Source organism: Drosophila virilis, chromosome 2 (assembly GCF_030788295.1).
Source record: "Drosophila virilis strain 15010-1051.87 chromosome 2, Dvir_AGI_RSII-ME, whole genome shotgun sequence".
Lineage (NCBI taxonomy): Eukaryota > Metazoa > Arthropoda > Insecta > Diptera > Drosophilidae > Drosophila > Drosophila virilis.
The window spans coordinates 15,215,701-15,232,364 of NC_091544.1; the positions used below are offsets into that span (position 1 = coordinate 15,215,701).

At 44.3% G+C, this 16,664-nt stretch overlaps 4 protein-coding genes across 5 annotated transcripts; 2 read left to right on the forward strand and 2 right to left on the reverse strand.

Moving 5' to 3' along the window:
• Nucleotides 1-228: 228 nt before the first annotated feature.
• dgt6 (dim gamma-tubulin 6) lies at nucleotides 229-3,242 on the forward strand. 2 transcript variants are annotated; one of them, XM_032438172.2, is made up of 4 exons: nucleotides 229-1,225; nucleotides 1,411-1,851; nucleotides 1,907-2,409; nucleotides 2,467-3,242. In XM_032438172.2, exons 1-4 carry the CDS (start codon nucleotides 355-357, stop codon nucleotides 2,617-2,619), a joined length of 1,968 nt encoding a protein of 655 aa, XP_032294063.1. In that variant the 5' UTR covers nucleotides 229-354; the 3' UTR covers nucleotides 2,620-3,242. The 2 variants fall into 2 exon arrangements, with proteins under 2 accessions (XP_032294063.1, XP_002053758.1); XM_002053722.4 differs by having other exon boundaries at nucleotides 230-1,225; nucleotides 1,907-2,412.
• Nucleotides 3,061-8,795, reverse strand: Ctl2 (Choline transporter-like 2). Its single transcript, XM_032438132.2, has 4 exons — nucleotides 8,683-8,795; nucleotides 8,088-8,404; nucleotides 5,789-6,124; nucleotides 3,061-5,726 (listed from the first exon to the last, which is right to left on the reverse strand). The coding sequence occupies exons 3-4, from the start codon at nucleotides 6,110-6,112 to the stop codon at nucleotides 3,675-3,677; spliced, it is 2,376 nt and encodes a 791-aa protein (XP_032294023.1). The 5' UTR covers nucleotides 6,113-6,124; nucleotides 8,088-8,404; nucleotides 8,683-8,795; the 3' UTR covers nucleotides 3,061-3,674.
• A 544-nt stretch (nucleotides 8,796-9,339) lies between these two features.
• yem (yemanuclein) lies at nucleotides 9,340-13,858 on the forward strand. Its single transcript, XM_032438115.2, has 6 exons — nucleotides 9,340-10,356; nucleotides 10,415-10,627; nucleotides 10,684-11,527; nucleotides 11,593-11,740; nucleotides 11,801-12,040; nucleotides 12,101-13,858. Exons 1-6 carry the CDS (start codon nucleotides 10,093-10,095, stop codon nucleotides 13,773-13,775), a joined length of 3,384 nt encoding a protein of 1,127 aa, XP_032294006.1. The 5' UTR covers nucleotides 9,340-10,092; the 3' UTR covers nucleotides 13,776-13,858.
• An 843-nt stretch (nucleotides 13,859-14,701) lies between these two features.
• On the reverse strand, nucleotides 14,702-16,613 carry Atg14 (autophagy related protein 14). Its single transcript, XM_002053718.4, has 3 exons — nucleotides 16,238-16,613; nucleotides 15,109-16,160; nucleotides 14,702-15,014 (listed from the first exon to the last, which is right to left on the reverse strand). Exons 1-3 carry the CDS (start codon nucleotides 16,516-16,518, stop codon nucleotides 14,857-14,859), a joined length of 1,491 nt encoding a protein of 496 aa, XP_002053754.1. The 5' UTR covers nucleotides 16,519-16,613; the 3' UTR covers nucleotides 14,702-14,856.
• Nucleotides 16,614-16,664: the final 51 nt, after the last annotated feature.

The window sequence follows — 16,664 nt, forward strand, 5'->3', positions numbered from 1 at the left end:
ATTACAAAACATCGATACAATCTGGAATTACTGACAGTGTGACCACACACGTGTTATGAAAATTTATTCATATATTAATTATTTGTATTTGCTAATAAATTTTCAATTATTATTCTTTTTAATGAAGAATACATTTTAAAAAATTGGTTCCTTTTATATATAAGCTTTGTGGGGGATAATTAATTTTGAATGTTTCTAGTACTTATCGATACTTTCAATTGCACTTGTACTCGAATTGTCGTCATCTTGAATAGAGAGCGGCACAACTGTCGTCGTACTGAATGTTAAGAAAAATAGTTTAAAACATTTCCGCGCGTATGCAATAGTTTAAAAGTGTAGAATCAGACAAAGAAAATGGACCGAACAATGATGGCGCCCTGGAGAGCAGAGGAGAAGGAGCATAGTGAGAAATTGTATAAAAAACTGAAAGGCCTTTCCTTGTTGTATCCAATGAACGACGAAATGCAGAAGTTGCTTTCGGTCGACATTTTTCTTAAGCCCAACCAGCCCGCTTTTTTTCAAGTGATGCACTACCTCTTTCGTATACTGGATCCCGCAGAGTTCAAGCGCCGATTCTTTTGGCCTCTTACGGACAAGAAATCAGAGGCGACCTTTCGAACCAGCACCGTTGATTATTTGAAGCATTTGAACGCGAAACATAACCTTAATTGGACCAACATTAAATCCTACCTGGTTGTAATGCCGGGCGGAATGAAATTCATTAACTTTCTTTTAGACCTGGTCAGTTTTGTCGTGCAGGAACTGACCAGGCAACGGGAGAAAGCATTATCAGCAGATACGGATATATTAAAATACCGGAATTGGAGCGTGCAAAGAATGTCAGCAGCAAACGTTTTCAGAAAGGAATATACGTCAGCATATATTGAGGAGCTGGAGGAAAATGCAAGCCAGTACCGTGACTTCACCCAGAAAATAAGGCAAATATTTTCAGCAATTGCAGCCGAAACCGACGTCAATGAGGCGCTGCTGCTGGACGATGCATTTCTGGAAGACTTTGACGCATCTAATCGCCGCAAATGCGAGCAGAAAATAACTCTGCCCGCCGCGAAAATTGCAATGTTAGAGGCCCCACTGTGTGCGCTTAAAGATGTAATGGATCAGTTTCAAGGCAAACGGGCCCACTACAAGCAAAACAAAGAAGCTGCGGAGAATGCATTACGCGGTATCCAAAAGCTCTTCGGCACGGATGTAGACTATGCAACAGGTAAGCGTGATATATGTTAACTAGGTATATAAGTTAACTTGAGCGGAGACAGTGCCAGATAGGACTTAAATATGTAAATATGTGTATAAATAAAGCTTTCGTGCAGTCATGAGCGTTTCCGCCCAAGATAACTTCCAGTTGGTTCATTTGTAGCATATACATATATACATATATTAATATTTAAGGCAACGGCGCACTGCTGTCCGCTTTTAATAGCATTAGCGAGACAATCGCCGAACAGTTAGATGCCAATGATCACTACAACGAGTGCAACGAGTTTGTTACAACAGATTTGGAGAATTTGCGTGCCGAGCTACAGCAGATCGATCTACAAGTGAGCGCTGTGCAAAGGAATTTAAATGCACGCGCCAAGGAGCACGGCAGCAATATAAGTGGCAATGCGTCGCAAATGTGTTCGCAGCTTGCGGTGCCGAGCACGCCACTACGCACGCTGGATGCACGTACTGAAGCTGGCGCCGCTGGTCATCCGCTGCTGATGAAGTTCGTCTCCACGCCGCCCATTAGACCGGAATTGGCCAGCGGCGTGCGCAATGTGCACCTTCGCTTGCCGCTGCAAGATGACTTCAATGCCAAGCAGTTTGAGACGACGTGCAACAGTCTGCTGGGTAAGTGGAAAGTCCTAATACCCCTTATGCTTGACTAATAGCTGTACATTTGCAGTACCTGCAGCGCCACGTTCAGCGCGAAAGATTAAGCTGGAGCCTTCCTCAGAGCTAAACAGCACCATGAATAGGTCGAGAATAGTTGATCCCATGCAGCTACTGCGCACGATTAATAAGAAGTCAGATAAGTCAAACACAATGGGAAATCTTTCCTCATTGGGCAGCAAATGGAAGCAGATTCAGGCCACGTTTGACTTTGATGACGCGACACTCGCCATGCCTACCTCCCCCAAGAACACTGCCTCTAGTAGCTACTTACCGTTTACGCCGCATAATTGCAACGAACGCACCCGCATTGAGCGAGTGCAGCATCCACAAGCGGCTGATACAAGCAACAGCTCGTTGTATGCCAAGAAGAGTGCTGCCATGATGAAAGTGTTGGATGCTTCACTAAACGTACAGAATCTGAGCACTTCACCATCTGGACGGTTGGATGCACTGGTACCCGGTCCGTTGTCGGAACAAGACCTCCCACGCTTGCATCTAAATGATCAAACACTTGTCGTGAGTAAACAATATAAAATTGTGACGCTCACTGATAAGCTTCATCTCTTTCAGGAATTTCAGCAGCTGCAGTGCAGCAGCAAGGAAAACGATGCGAATCATATGAACCAGCCACCGCCCAAATTTAGTCTCGACATTAGCGATCATGGGGAAAAGGATGATTTGCAGAACATAAGCGATAGTGTGCTCAAAAATATTTCCTTTTAGTTTTCATTCTTATATGGTTTATTTTTTTTGAAAATCTTAAAACTTAGCTACTGGTTAAATACTCACATAATGCATGTAGAAAAAATTCCTTATTGTTGCGCTGTTTCATTTAATTTCTATTGAAACAATTTACATATGTTTAAAGTAAGACATTTGCTTGGCAATTTATGTGCGAATGGATGTGTTTGAAGTTGAACTCAATTTAATTAAATTCAAATATATTTTTGTTAACCAACGAAATCAAACCATAATAAATTTAAAATGTGCATGAATATTAATCGAAAAAAAAAAAATATATATATATATATAAATACCTTATAGTTAGTTTTCTCAACATATTCAGTGTAACTCAACTTCAGTTCTTTTCCAAATGATCGTGAGAAAACCTACAATCTCTGAGATTTGAGTAGTGTTCCACTATTGTATTATAAAATTGCTATATTTACATAATTGTAGTATGAGATATATATTTCATGTGTAAACATTCATATTAACGTGTACAGATGTATATTAAGTACACGCATATCTTTTGGTTCTGTGTTTAGAATTAAGTTATTTAGGATTCAGCGCCTTATCACATCAATAGTTGAGCACCCGTTATAATAAACTCGCTGAACCACAAATATTGATATGTGCATAAATATATACATATTATAGATTTCAAATTGCATTATACATATATAGATGCACAGTACTGCATACATTATATGTATACAAAAAATAATTTCAATTAAAATACTATATATATTGGCAAAATTGGAGCATTAAGTTGGTTAATTTTACATTGCATGTAAATACCTATTGCAGCCGGCCCAAATTGTTGCCATCTAAATAAATTTCGCATGAGCAATATTCGCGCACAACCTGTGGCTTATGTTAACGTATGATAAATATAATGTATATATAAATATAATTTATATATATATATAATGGATATGTCTTTCCAAGCAAGCATCTTCAACATACTTCGTCTAGGCTACAATTTGCACTGTCATTTACATGTATCAAGGGATATTGCTTTGGTTTTGCGACCAGCCGACTTTGCCTATGGATTCCTATTTGCTGCGACGCTGGCGCTGCGGCAGCTTATTCTTCTTTCCCAAAATTTTCATAAGCTGCTTGGACATGAAATACGGCTTCTCCGGTGTGCCATCATTGCGCTCACAGTCCTCCAAGAAACAAAGGAAGAGCGTGTCCACGGCCATTGAGTAGACACCAAAGAATACGCTGGTAATCAGAAAAGAACCAATTACAACCACTGTTGTGGGCACAGCCTTGTGGTTAAGCTGTATAACGGACGGATTATTATCCAGAAAATAGTACGTGGACACGCCTGCACCAGCGGTGAGCAGCAGCTTGGAGAGAAAGAATAGGAAATCGGTGACTTTGTCCAATGTTACGACGCGCAGAAAATTTCGCATAAGCAGATTAAACGCATCCTTGGCACTGGAGCAGAAATTCTTGCCATGTATGGCGCACATAATATAAGCATTTTTATTGAGGAACCTTAAGAAGGTTTCCAGCAGCCAAAAGAAGCAGCGCATGCAGCACAGAATAGCGCGCGTGACCGTGTTATCATACTTCTTTAGCTTGGCATCAATATACTCCAGCACCAGACGTATTAGCCGGCAAATGGCCAGTATCAGTGAGCCAAAGGCCAGGGTGCCCAGATGATAAAGAGCTGTTTGACAAAAGGCATGCGTCAGCGTAAAATAGGGTACATCCCGCTTCTTAAAGGTCCAATACCATCTGGCAAAGGTGGCCGCCAGCACCATGTCGCTAAAGGCGGATATAAAGAAGCTCAGCCAAAGAAATCCAAACACATTATAGCCCATGGCCCAGCGCACTAGCGGGGGATTATCAATCTCCACAAAGCTGCATGTGGTCTGAATGCAGGAATCGCGCCTTTGGTTGATGTGACAATTCTGTTGAAATACCTTTGGATCACATGCAGCGCCCACGGTGTAGTTAATAGCGGGTCCCCCACAAACGCACGGCTCGTTGGTAACCTCGCCCGCATCATTTAGGCGCTGCACCATGCGGAACGATAATGGGCCAATGGAGCCCAGATAGAGGCCAACCCCAATGGCAAAGCCAATGGCACCAATGTATAGCACCCACGAGAAGATTGGAAAGAAAACGGTGCTGATGACGCTGCTGACAGCCTTGCTGCCCTCCTTGGTAAGTGCAATGGCTATCCGGATGCGCTTGCGCAGCACAATGACCAGCAGAAATATGACAACAAAGCAGACGCACACCGAAATGGACAAATAGAGCCACATCTTTGGATCCTGTAGCAGATTCTGCCATTGCTTATGCAGATTCAAATCGTGCAACGGCACCGTCGGTGTCTTGTTCCAGAAGCTGTACTGTTTGAAGCTGTAGTATATGGCCAACAGCAGACCGACGAGCACGCCAATGATCGAGAACCAGAGTATGGGTGCGGCAAGCCAACGCATCAGTGAAATGAAGACCAGCGAAGCAATCAGCGTGAAGAGTAGCGCCATAAGTACCACTGTCATGGAATTGACCAAATCCTCGACTATTTCCTCGCCCAGCCGCTGCGCATCGTGGGTGCCATTATAAAAGTGTGCCACCAGATTGCCCACCATCTTGGCTAGTCGTGTATCCGTTTGCATCATTTTCTCCCTAATAACTGCGCCGTTTAGCTGCTGGCGGCGACATTGTCCAACCTGGTCCTCCACTGGCGCCTGTTTGCTTACGGTTTGTGGCGCCATACGTGCCTGCGCTTGCAACCCAGTTTGCATGGTCAGTGCCATTGCCTGCAATTGCAGCTCCTCCACCTGACTAGCATTGCCGGGAAGCAACCATTTTGAGTCGCGGCGCGTGCGCAACAGCACGCTGGGCAGAAATTCGCATACCTGATCCGAGAACTCAAACATGCAGCGTTTGAGAAAGGGCTGACTTTTGATATAATAGCGCGCACAACGATTATCCTGAATAGCACGCTCAATGTCCGACTTGGAGCTAATGGCTGCCTTGTCCTCATCCGTTTTGCAAATCAGGCGACTTTTCAGATCCTCAAAGTTATTGTTCTTCATCTTATCCCAAACGAACGTCTGCGTGGGACAACTTTTGACGCAAACCTGCAAAAAGGGACGAGCTGTAATGAGTCATCAAGCTGGCAATGCCGCATCCGGATACTTACTTGCGGCGTTTTACAGCCAGTTATGGGCACCAGCGGATCAATACATTGGTCCAGATTGAAGAAGAACAAATACTCTTTATCGAGCACGCTCGAATCAATGCCGCACTTTTGATTATACATGTCCGTGGGCGCCATCAGCTTATTGAGATCCCCCATGCGTATGGCATAGTGGGCTATGAACGCCCAGCCGCAAAGAAAGAGCACAAATAGTATTAAGCAGGGCACATCCGTGCAGCTGCGATCACGCTGTCGGGGACCCTGAAAATTTCGATCATAGCGCAACGGCTCGCCATATTTGTTTACCAGCTCCACGTTCTCAGGCATCTCTCACTCGCTCTGGAGTCAAATATAGAATTGAAAAACTGTCATTAGACTAGAGACGAAACGCAAAGTACAGAACGAACCGAACACAACTCAGCATCATCAATAATGTTCATTTCTATAGATTATATCTCATGTTTTTTCCTTCTATCGACTGCGCCATATACTATATATATAGTACGTATATAAGCATAGTTCAATGTAAGTTATTTCAGAAAATTCGTCATTGCTTCGAATTGAAAGCACAGTAGATAGCAGACAGACTACACACACACGCACACACTGCCCCATGGACAATCGCACATTGTCTGCACTTTGAATGCTCTATAATAAAGGCTATATGCATGATATCACGCCTTGCCCAACTTGCCCTGCAGTCGATTTCTGTTTAAGAGCAGTGACAATAAATAAAGCAACAAACTTCTGAGAAGAACTCTTATTAATATATATGATGAATATATTTAGAGTCTAATTATAACGTTTCTAAACACCTTACTGCTTCATATTAAATGGACCGCAGAATCATACATTTTTCTAATCTAAAAGCTAATTATACTCTAAAAATAATGAGAAATAAAATAAAAATAAAAATATTAAATTTACTCTTTATGCATATCATTGCCATTCATGAGCATAGAGTCTTGTGATTTATATAGTTCTTAACTTCCCAGTTATGATTATGTAGCAAAACTACTTAAGTACATTCTAAATAGATAGGACAGAGCCGCATAAGCCTACGCTAGCCATAAAAAAGCATAATAAAAACTGTTTAAGATACACTAGGGTCGCTTGTATAAACCTTCCCTTCTTGGTCTAGATATATTTCCTAACTGCAAAAGAACTACTACTAAATGTATTTGTTAAATTAAGCTTGAGCACAGAACTCACTTGTGGCATTTATCGGTAAGCGTATGCGCGTTTCGGCGCACATAGAATTCGCTTGCCTCCTCCACGTTCGTACGTATTTGTGTGTATATCTACTTGTGTTTTTCTTTTACATTTGTTATGCATGCATGTGTATACGTGTGTATATTGACTTGTGATGCTGATGCTCTTTGATAATGAACGTGAGCCACAATCGCTGCCGGCTACAACAAAGCATTGCGTAAATTGGCAATAATGACGCATTAAAAGCGTATTAAATACATTTAATTATGTGTGCACACACATTTATGCGCAACTTGTTGCTTGTCGCACGTTTTTCTGTTGTTGGTTTTTGTTTTTTTCAGTTGCCTGCCTTGCCACTGTTGCCCAAAATAAAAACAAAACCTGTTGGGGCCTAAACGGGCGCCTGTGCGAGGTGTGCACTGTTATTTTCATTGAAATAATTCGCTTTCCATTGAAACTGAAATTTGTAAAACATATTTGGCTGACAAGGCGATGGCACGGCGACACATTCAAGGTCATTTACCGCAACTCGGTTTCAAGTACAGTGAAAGCTCTTCTAACGGACAGCTGTCTTGCGCGTTCCCTTACATACACAGTTTTGTTTCCTCTCATTAAAATCTCGAGTCTCTAGCTTATGATGATTGCCAGACGGGAAGAAGCCAATATCTTAATCAACTTAGCTCAACATTCTGACATCTCAAGAAATCTTAGAAAAAGTTGTCAATTTACGATTTCCAACTTTTCAATATCTACATGAACTATTGCACCAGCAAACCTTTTAAATGGATAGCTCCACCAGAGGCACCAAACAGAAGAAGGTGAAGGAGGATGTGTGGGCACAAACCGAGTCTTACAATTTTGATATTTTTATCTTGTTTATCAGCGCAGCAAAAAAATACCATGTATTTGAATTTTTCACAAATAGGAAATAGATAAGACTGCAACTACTGCTGCTGCTGCTGCTGCTTTGCTTATCGACCAATGTTGTTGTCTGTGCGACATTTGTGTCTATTTGTTTTACCAAATGGCAAATACGCGTACAACGAGCCACATTAATTACTAATAGAGCACATGTATATACATTACTCACCCTGGTCGGGGCCTTTGTGTGTCTACCTGTGTGCAAAGTTTCTCCTCCCGTTCAACGAAAACAATTGAAACAGTGAACAAGGCGATTCTTTATTGTTTCCACATAGCCGTTTGTCCAATATCCAGGTTGGTGGGTGGATGGCCTGGAAATCGCTTTGTTTGCGAATGCAGGAATCGCGTTCCGCTTGCGTCTCAGGCGAAAGTCAGTAGACGACTAAAGTGGTTGCCTTTGTTGGAGTCGCGTACGTTGCTCTTTGAACGGCGGCGGTCACTTGGCGTCAATAACGGGAAAGTACAGGAGGGGAGGTGTTGCTGGAACTGCAAGCATAAAGGCAACATAAATATACACCACACTCACAGAGGCACACGCCTTAATCACAAGGCTCCCGAACTGCAGCCAATATGGCACACATTCACCGTTTTATTGCACACCATTTTCTGATAAGGTGCACGGTTTAACAATTTTGTTAATAACTGCATGCATTTCGGCTTGAATTGCTATGCATGCAACTTTATTTCTAGAGTTGACACACACACACACACACAAATATGCTCCAAAAAAACACTTCAATTAAATTAGTATTTATGACACTCACTTGGCGTTTCGCGAAGCATTCAGCCTCAATGCACGCAATAACACTGAGAGAGACTCAACAAAGCAGCTCCCCACTTGCGTTCAGCTGTTTCGAGCAGTGTTGGCTAACAACAGTCAAAACAAAACAAAAATGTTATGCACACTGACTTACATTAGTAGTATTGCTGCGATAGTATCGTATAAACAAGTGATTTTCATTAAAATAATTCCAATAGGCAACAATTTGCCATTCTTATTACAGACTCTTAGTACAAAGCCAACTATTATTAACAATAAACCGAAAATCTACTCTAAGGAATTTATTCCTCGAGTGGTTTATATAGTAATAACAGTACTGAAATGTATTACATTATATTCATTAATTTTCAAGATTTGCAGTTTACGTAGTTACCTCTTGCTTCGTGCTAAAGGGAACGAGAGGTATGTATTTTATAAGTTGGTAGTAATTTAGCTTACAGGTTTTTTAAAGCATGCTAATAATAATATGCTTGATAATAAGTGAGCACTCACATTCCAATCAAAATATTTGCATTAAATATTGCTGCGCAACAGTTTCGGGCGCCAAGTGTGAACAGAGCCCAACTAGAGAGAGACAGTCATATTGCAAATCTGCGGCCAGTGCTGGTAAGTGATAGAATTTATTAATTGCGGGGTCGGCGGCATGAGTGCAGTGAAAATGTTTAGCGTTGAAGACGGCATAAGATTTGATAAAAAAGAAAAACAAATTTAGAAACAGTTCAGGATTTTAAAAAACGTATGCTTCAATTCAATTAAAGACTCGCGTTGGCCATAGCTATAAGTGTCCTTGATCATATGTGTGCTTGGCCAAAGTCTTTGTGTTGTTTGCGCCGGCTGGACGCCAAAACTACAAATTTATTTTCAATTGCACAAAAAGTGACAATTTATTTCGTCGGGACTGCAAGTGCAGCTACAGTGGATAGTTTTTAAGCGCACGATATAGAGCGCACGCAGCCAATTTAAACGCCGAATCATCGCATTTGTTTTTGTTTATAACAGATTCTGCACACATTTCTAAATTACTAAACAAAATAGTGAAAACAGGCCAAGAGCTGGCACAGTATTTGTCGCGCTGGTGGTGTACGTGCACGGGCAGAAACAGAAGCAGAAGCAGACATCGCTGACACCCAGCAGGAGGTGGGGCCCGACGTCGCCGTCGTCGTTGCCGTTACTGTTATTGTTGTTGCTGCTGCTGCTGCTGCTGTCGCTCTGCTGCTGCCATTGTTTTTGTTTGGTATACAAAACACGCGGCGTGCCGTTTAGCAAAAGGGCGGGAAGGCAACTAAAACGTTTCGCGTCTGAATTTTCGTAACGCGTTTTTCGATTATTATTTTTTTTTTGTCGCATTGTGTTCTGAATTCAGCCTCACGATTGGGGGGCGGCGGCGGCGGCAATGTCGAAGCTGGGCGAGCACAAGCGCATATCCCTTACCACAATCAGCACTCAAAGGAGCATTTTTAATAGCAATGAAGCGGGCTTCAGTTCTATGCCGCCGACGTTTTCGCGTTTCGGTGATTTCTTGGACCCGGATGCAGTGCAGCCCAACAAGAGCAGCAAATCTGCAAATAAAAGTGTGCGATTGCAGCTGGAACTGTTCGAGACGGACTCCAATAGGTATCCAGAGTTTAACTATTCAAAGCTGCTCTACTTGGAGAAGGTAAACTCTGCCATTCTTTTAGGTGTTTTTGTTTTCTAACTCTTCGAATCCCCTGTAGAAAAAGGCAAAAATGCTGAAAGGAAAAACAAACAATGGCAGCACTGATCCGTTTGCCGATAATGATGATGATGTGGCGCGCATCGCAAAAGAATTGGAGGCCAAATATGGCAATGCATATGCCAGAGGACGTGGACGCCGTAAAAAGGATGATTTTTGTGACATCGGAATGGGCTACGATGAGTCCGATTCCTTCATAGACAATACAGAGGCCGTAAGTTTTTATTTTTTTCTGCCCAGTTACACTATATTAATGGTATTTCATTTCAGTACGATGAAATCTTGCCTGAAGAGGTGGAGACTCTGGAGGGTGGATTTTATATTAACTGCGGCGCATTGGAGTTCAAGAACCTTAACAAAAAATCGAGTACACGACGCACCGATGCCATTATCAAAATGCCGGAACGATCGCGCAAACGTGTTGTGTCCAGCAGTTCGGATGATTCCTCTGAGTCATCGTCTGATTCTGCCAGTGATAATGAACAGAAAGAAGTCGCGAATAATAAAGTTAACAATAATAATAATGAGGATGATGATGATGATGATGATGATGAGGACGAGGATGATGGTGATGACGATGATGATGAGGATGATGACGATGAGGATGACGATTCCGATAGCGATAGCGAGAGCATTGACGGCTCCGACAGCGACACCGAAAGTCTGGACGATGAGACCAGCGGCACATCTGCCAATACCAAAAATAAGTTCAAACAAACCGCATTGAAGCGTCCCAAACCCAGTTCCGCCATTAAACAGAAGGTCAACAATAATGTAAAGAAACCAAGCAGCAAGTTGAACGTGGCACCGTCCTCCTCCTCAAACTCGCCGCGTCCCAATGCCATAGACATCTCGGATACGGAGGAGCGTCAAACTCAGGCGCTCAAAAAAGTGGTCAAGACGACAACCGTTAAGGATATGCTAAAGGCCAAAAGGGACAGCTTCCTTAAATCTCAGGGCCAGCTCGAAGGCCCCTCGAAAATTACTGTCAACGGTGAAGTCAAGTGCACCACATCAACGGCAGCAGATTCTAGCAGCGACAATGATGACACCGATTCAGCCAGCGAGCAAGGAAGATCCGAGAAGCTGCCCAAGACCAAGGATAGCAGCGATAGTAAGCGAACGGTTAAGAACTTCCTTTTTGCCCCTGCTCACATGTTTACTTTATATTTGTTCTAGATCTACGATCCGCAGATACCATTCTACCAGCATCTCTCGATAATGATATGCTTGCGAGTATCAATTGCTTCAAGGAACTGGTCAGAAGCAGAGACTTGTGCGGCAAAAGATTCTTCTTTGATGGCAAACTGACGGCGCTTCTACTGAAGTGAGTTTAACCAAAAGACAAATTTATTTTATTTAATTTAATATATTTACCTATTGCTAGAGTTTACGAAGCGCTTCTTTGCACGGAGCGCAATGAACGTAACATGGTGTTCGCGCATCTGGAATACCAGCTACAACTGCCCAAGTATTTTATACTGCGCAAGGCTAAGGCGCTGCGCGCCAGGGAGGAAAAGAATAAGACGACAATCGCGTTGGAACGTCTACGCAAGGCAGTCGCCGAGGTGATGCCCAAGGCTATTGCCAACTACGAGATCGAACTGCATAAGTTCGCGGAGCTAGCGTAAGATATAAATGTAATACCAACACCTGGTTAAATCTTTCATTTTGATTTTACTTTTAGTGCGGCTGATGTCAACGCCGAGCATCCGCCAAAGATGCCGCGCAAAAAGTTCCAGTGGACAAATGAGCTGCGCGAGCGACTGTACGAGGTTTACCAGGCGCGTTGGACATCTTACGCGGTGCTGGGCAAGCGAAAGGATTCGCTAGAGCAGTTCATCAATGGCTACCTGAAAGACAAAATAGTGGATGTGTGGGCCACAGGCTGGATGCGTTATGAGGAGCTGCAGCGCGAGATTGAACGCCACAAGCACGCCAGTAAGAAGCTCAAAGAGAAAGCAAAAAAACAGACAACGGCTACGTCAACCACAGCACCAACTGCCAACAATTACCTGAAGCAGCTCGATGAACTAACGGCTACTGAACAGAGTCGGTCGCGGGCTAACTCCGATACAGATTCAGCTACAAGTGCCTCATCCAATAGTGTCAAACGTAAACTTGAACTGCCACCGAGCATTGCTGCTGCCACGACCACGACACAGCAACAGCCGAGCGCTAAGCCGCCAAAAATCAAGTTCCAAAAACAGCTGGCTGCCACATTGGCACAGATGTCACAAATCAACAACGCGTCGCAGATGGCACCAGTTGCCATTGAAACGATGTCGCTGCCAGCTGTCAACAACTACCTGAAGCAGTTCGATGAGCTCACTGTAACTGCCTCGCAGAGTCGCTCGCGTGCCAATTCCGATACAGATTCCGTTAAAAGTGCCTCATCGACCAGTCTGAAGCGCAAGCTAGAGAAACCAACAATGGGTGGTTCCACATTACATTCAAAACAGTGCAGCAAGCCGCCCAAGAAGAAGAAACAGCAACCATCACCACAGCCAATGACGCAGCTGGACACGCTGATGTCGCAGCCCAGCACTTCGCAGCAGGCAGCGGCGCTTAATGCAGCAGTTGTAGCCGCAGCAGCCAGTATGCTGGAGCTAGCTTCGCCCACCAAAACGACGGAGCACGGCATCTATAACATTATAACGCCCGCGTCGCTGAACCCTGCGTCGGTCAGCGTCAGTGCACCCATTAACAGTCAGTCACCTAGTGCATTACATTCCACAACGAGCGTCGTCGCAGCACGTCCTGTGCCACATGTCATCAATCTAGACGAGTATAAGAGTCCCAGCGACATATTGCAGACATCGCAGCAGCTGGCGGCCACTAAGTGGCAGCCAGTTCAGGTGTCGACAGCACAACCGCCGCCACCAGTACCACCTGCTGTAGTGCGTTGTGAGAGCAGCAGCGAGTCTGATGGCGTGGAAATTGTAGGCGTCTATCCTGCGGTGGTCAAGCATATAAGCACAGGCCACACCAAGGCCAGGTCGAAAAGCAACCCGAAGAGTAAAACGACATCTGTAATAAGCACAGCGGGTACGGTGCCTAATGGACTTAATGGTGCGGTTGGTTTTAACTTGGACAACATGTACATCTACAACAACAACAATGCTGCCGTCAAGATTGGATCCGGCGTCATACGCGCAAATACGGCGTCCACCACTACGTCTACTGTTGGCTACGATCTCAGTCGCAATCCGCAGATAATGAAACAGTTATCGGACCTATCGGCGCTCGAGAAGCAAATGAAATGGTCAAAGTGTTCGCTACTCTCCGCCGGCCTCAAGGGTGCTGGTGCTGGTGCGGGCAGTGGTGCTGGAGCGGGAGCTGGCGCCTCCACGCATCAATGACATACGGGGAATGCCACACAGCCCCAATCGGTGTCGGTGTCGGCATTCTATAATCACGAGCAGGCAGTAGCTGCGGCACTGGTGCTCTCCTCGATGAGCGCCTCCGCCCGTTATGATGCGTACGATGCGCAATTGGGTTTACTGAATGGGTCCCTGGCTGCCGCTCAGGTGGCCAGCTCCTCAACTCACACTGCAACAGCAAATACAATAACAACAACACCAACACTGCCACAAGTATTTCTGAAGCCTTCCCCGCCGTCCGCAACCGCTGTCGATGGGATTACCGATATGGCAGCAAACACGGCGCAAGCGGCGCAACTGCCGACAAAGTTTGTTTAGGTATATGGATTGCACACACACGCTCCCTAAGCGATTCTAAGTTGACCATTATAAATATCTATCTCCCAGAGTTAAGGGAATTAATACGTTTAGTTTGTAGGTTTCATAAGCATTAGTCATTTACCCCCCGCCCCTTTCCTTGTCACTACTCGGCATTAATTACTTTTGTACATTTATCTTGCGCGTCTGCATCACTGCCAGGAAAAAAAAAACTTGAAAAAGTTTATGGGTTGCAAGACATGCTGAACAATCAAATGACGCGCGTATGCATAAAGTAAGGGTATGCCGGGTTCGGTGTGTGTGTGTGTGCCGGATGTGATGTTTTGGTATTTCTTCTGTTTGTTTCGTTTCTCATTTTTGAAGAATCAAGTCCACCAACTTAAAGTATGTACTTTGAAAGAATTAAGAATCAATCGAGTTGTATCAGGTTATTTATAGTGAATCAATTTTTATTAAATAAAAGAAAAATAAGTTATGAAATAAAATATAAAACAAAAGCGCGTAGTCTACTCAAAATTAGTTCCTTCTATGCACATAAAAACAGCAGCCATCAATAACACCCAAGAAAACTGTGACAATAATTCTCATACATTCGGGGAGACATTTCCATTGGTTATATTTTACATAATTTCTATGGATGGTTATCTCATGAAGGCTCCCCGCTCTACCGCCCCTTCAGCCCAAACCAACCTAACCTAATTGAAGAGATATAACACACGCACGCAGCAACCAGGTAAGTGGTTCACTTGATCCAGCGAAGCATTGAGGTGATGCGATTGGCCGCCATGGCTATGGTGGATTGTTGTGCCACCGCAGGTATCAGATTGGACTCTGTGAGTTCTGGTTGAGACACGCTGACGCTCGGCACTGCCTCCCAGTCCAGACGTAACGAACTCTCATCTGCAAGGAGATACATCGATTAGTTGTATTTACAGCACAAACTTATTATGTTTAGCTTATATATTAATATTATAATATTTGAACAAATTCCAACCTTCAGATTCAGATTCCGTAGTCGTCTCAATGCCAATGAGAAGCGAGTCCACGGATTTCATGAGAGGCGCATTGGTCACGTCCAAATGACCGTAACGGCCCAAATCGCTGCGATCTAGATCCAAGATGGCCAGTATATTTTCGAGCGTATGCTGTTCGTTGAGCGCACGCAGCTTCACCTGTTGCGAGTAGGCCAGATACATGATGTTGTTGTTAAGTCGACAAACCTTGCGCAGAAACTGCTCCTCGTTGAGCAGCTTGCGGCAGAAATCGCCGTAGGCAATCTTGTGCGGCAGCCGCACATTCAGATAGAAGCTGAGCAGCTGCGTCAGCTGTGTCGTGTAGGTAAGTGCGCCAACTATGCGATAGGCCTCAAGTCGGCTGGGCGTTATCTCATTGGCCGTGGCTTTGGGCACATCGTCCTTGTTGTCGGACAGCCAGTCAAGATAGGCGGAGTAGTCGCCGTTGGCGGGCAACGATGGTCCCACTATGCGATATTGCACTTCGCTGATGCCGCTGCCATGGAACACCCATTTGCCGCGTATATATGAAGTGTTTTTGGCATCGGCCAGTGCTGCAATTGTTTCGGCATCTTCACTGCGCTCGGCGCACACCTTTCGCTGCTGCTCGTCCTTCAGCACCACCTCCGATATGGGAAATATGTAGGTGACAAGCTGTTTGATGTCACGGCGGGCTGTCTGCTTGATGCTGTCTAACAGACTCATGTGCTGCTGGCGCAGCTTATCAATACGCATAGAGCGATCGATCACATAGTCTTCCAGCATCTTCACCTTGGTGGGATACTTGGGCAGGTTTTTGCGTTTCTCAGCATTGGCATGACGCAGTTCATCCCTCTGCTCGCTTAGCATATGCAGGCGTTGCGTTGTGCTGCCGATCAGCTGTTGCAATAGCTGCAGCTGTTCCTGTTTTGCACGGATCGCTATCATGCGATTCTCGTTACACTTATGCTGCTGTATGAGGTGCTCATACCGATTGCTGTAGTTCTTCAGGCCCGCCTGCAGGTTTATATATTTCTGCTGTTTCTCTGTAAGGCTAAAAAGATTTGAATAATTTATTTTTCTTTGTGTGTGTGTGTGTGTGTGTGTACATGTGTGTGAATGAGTAACAACCTTTCGGATTTTTCGGCAGAACTATGAGTAATATTTCCATTTTTGACACAAGTCCGACAATGGAGCCGTCGCTGGTGCCTGCAACACAGTGGACAGCGCAGACCTGTGGAGGCGCCACCAGCTGTTGGCTTTACGCGCACATCGCAATTTGGATGCTTCTTTCTGTAAGCTACGCCATCACAGACATTGACATCGTCCTCGTCTTCGTTTGTAGATGCGCTTGATAATTGAAAATTTTCAGGTGCTTTGGAGCTTTCATCGGAGCTGGAGCTATTTGCCATTACAGTCAAATCATTGCACTTAGTATGCGTAGTTGATTTTTCATTGATAATTGTTTTTGTTATTGATACTTTTTCCCCCTGTCAAAGCAGGAGTGTTGGGTAACGTTGTGTTGCTGCTGTCAGTGTTTAGCAGTAGTGCGCAACTA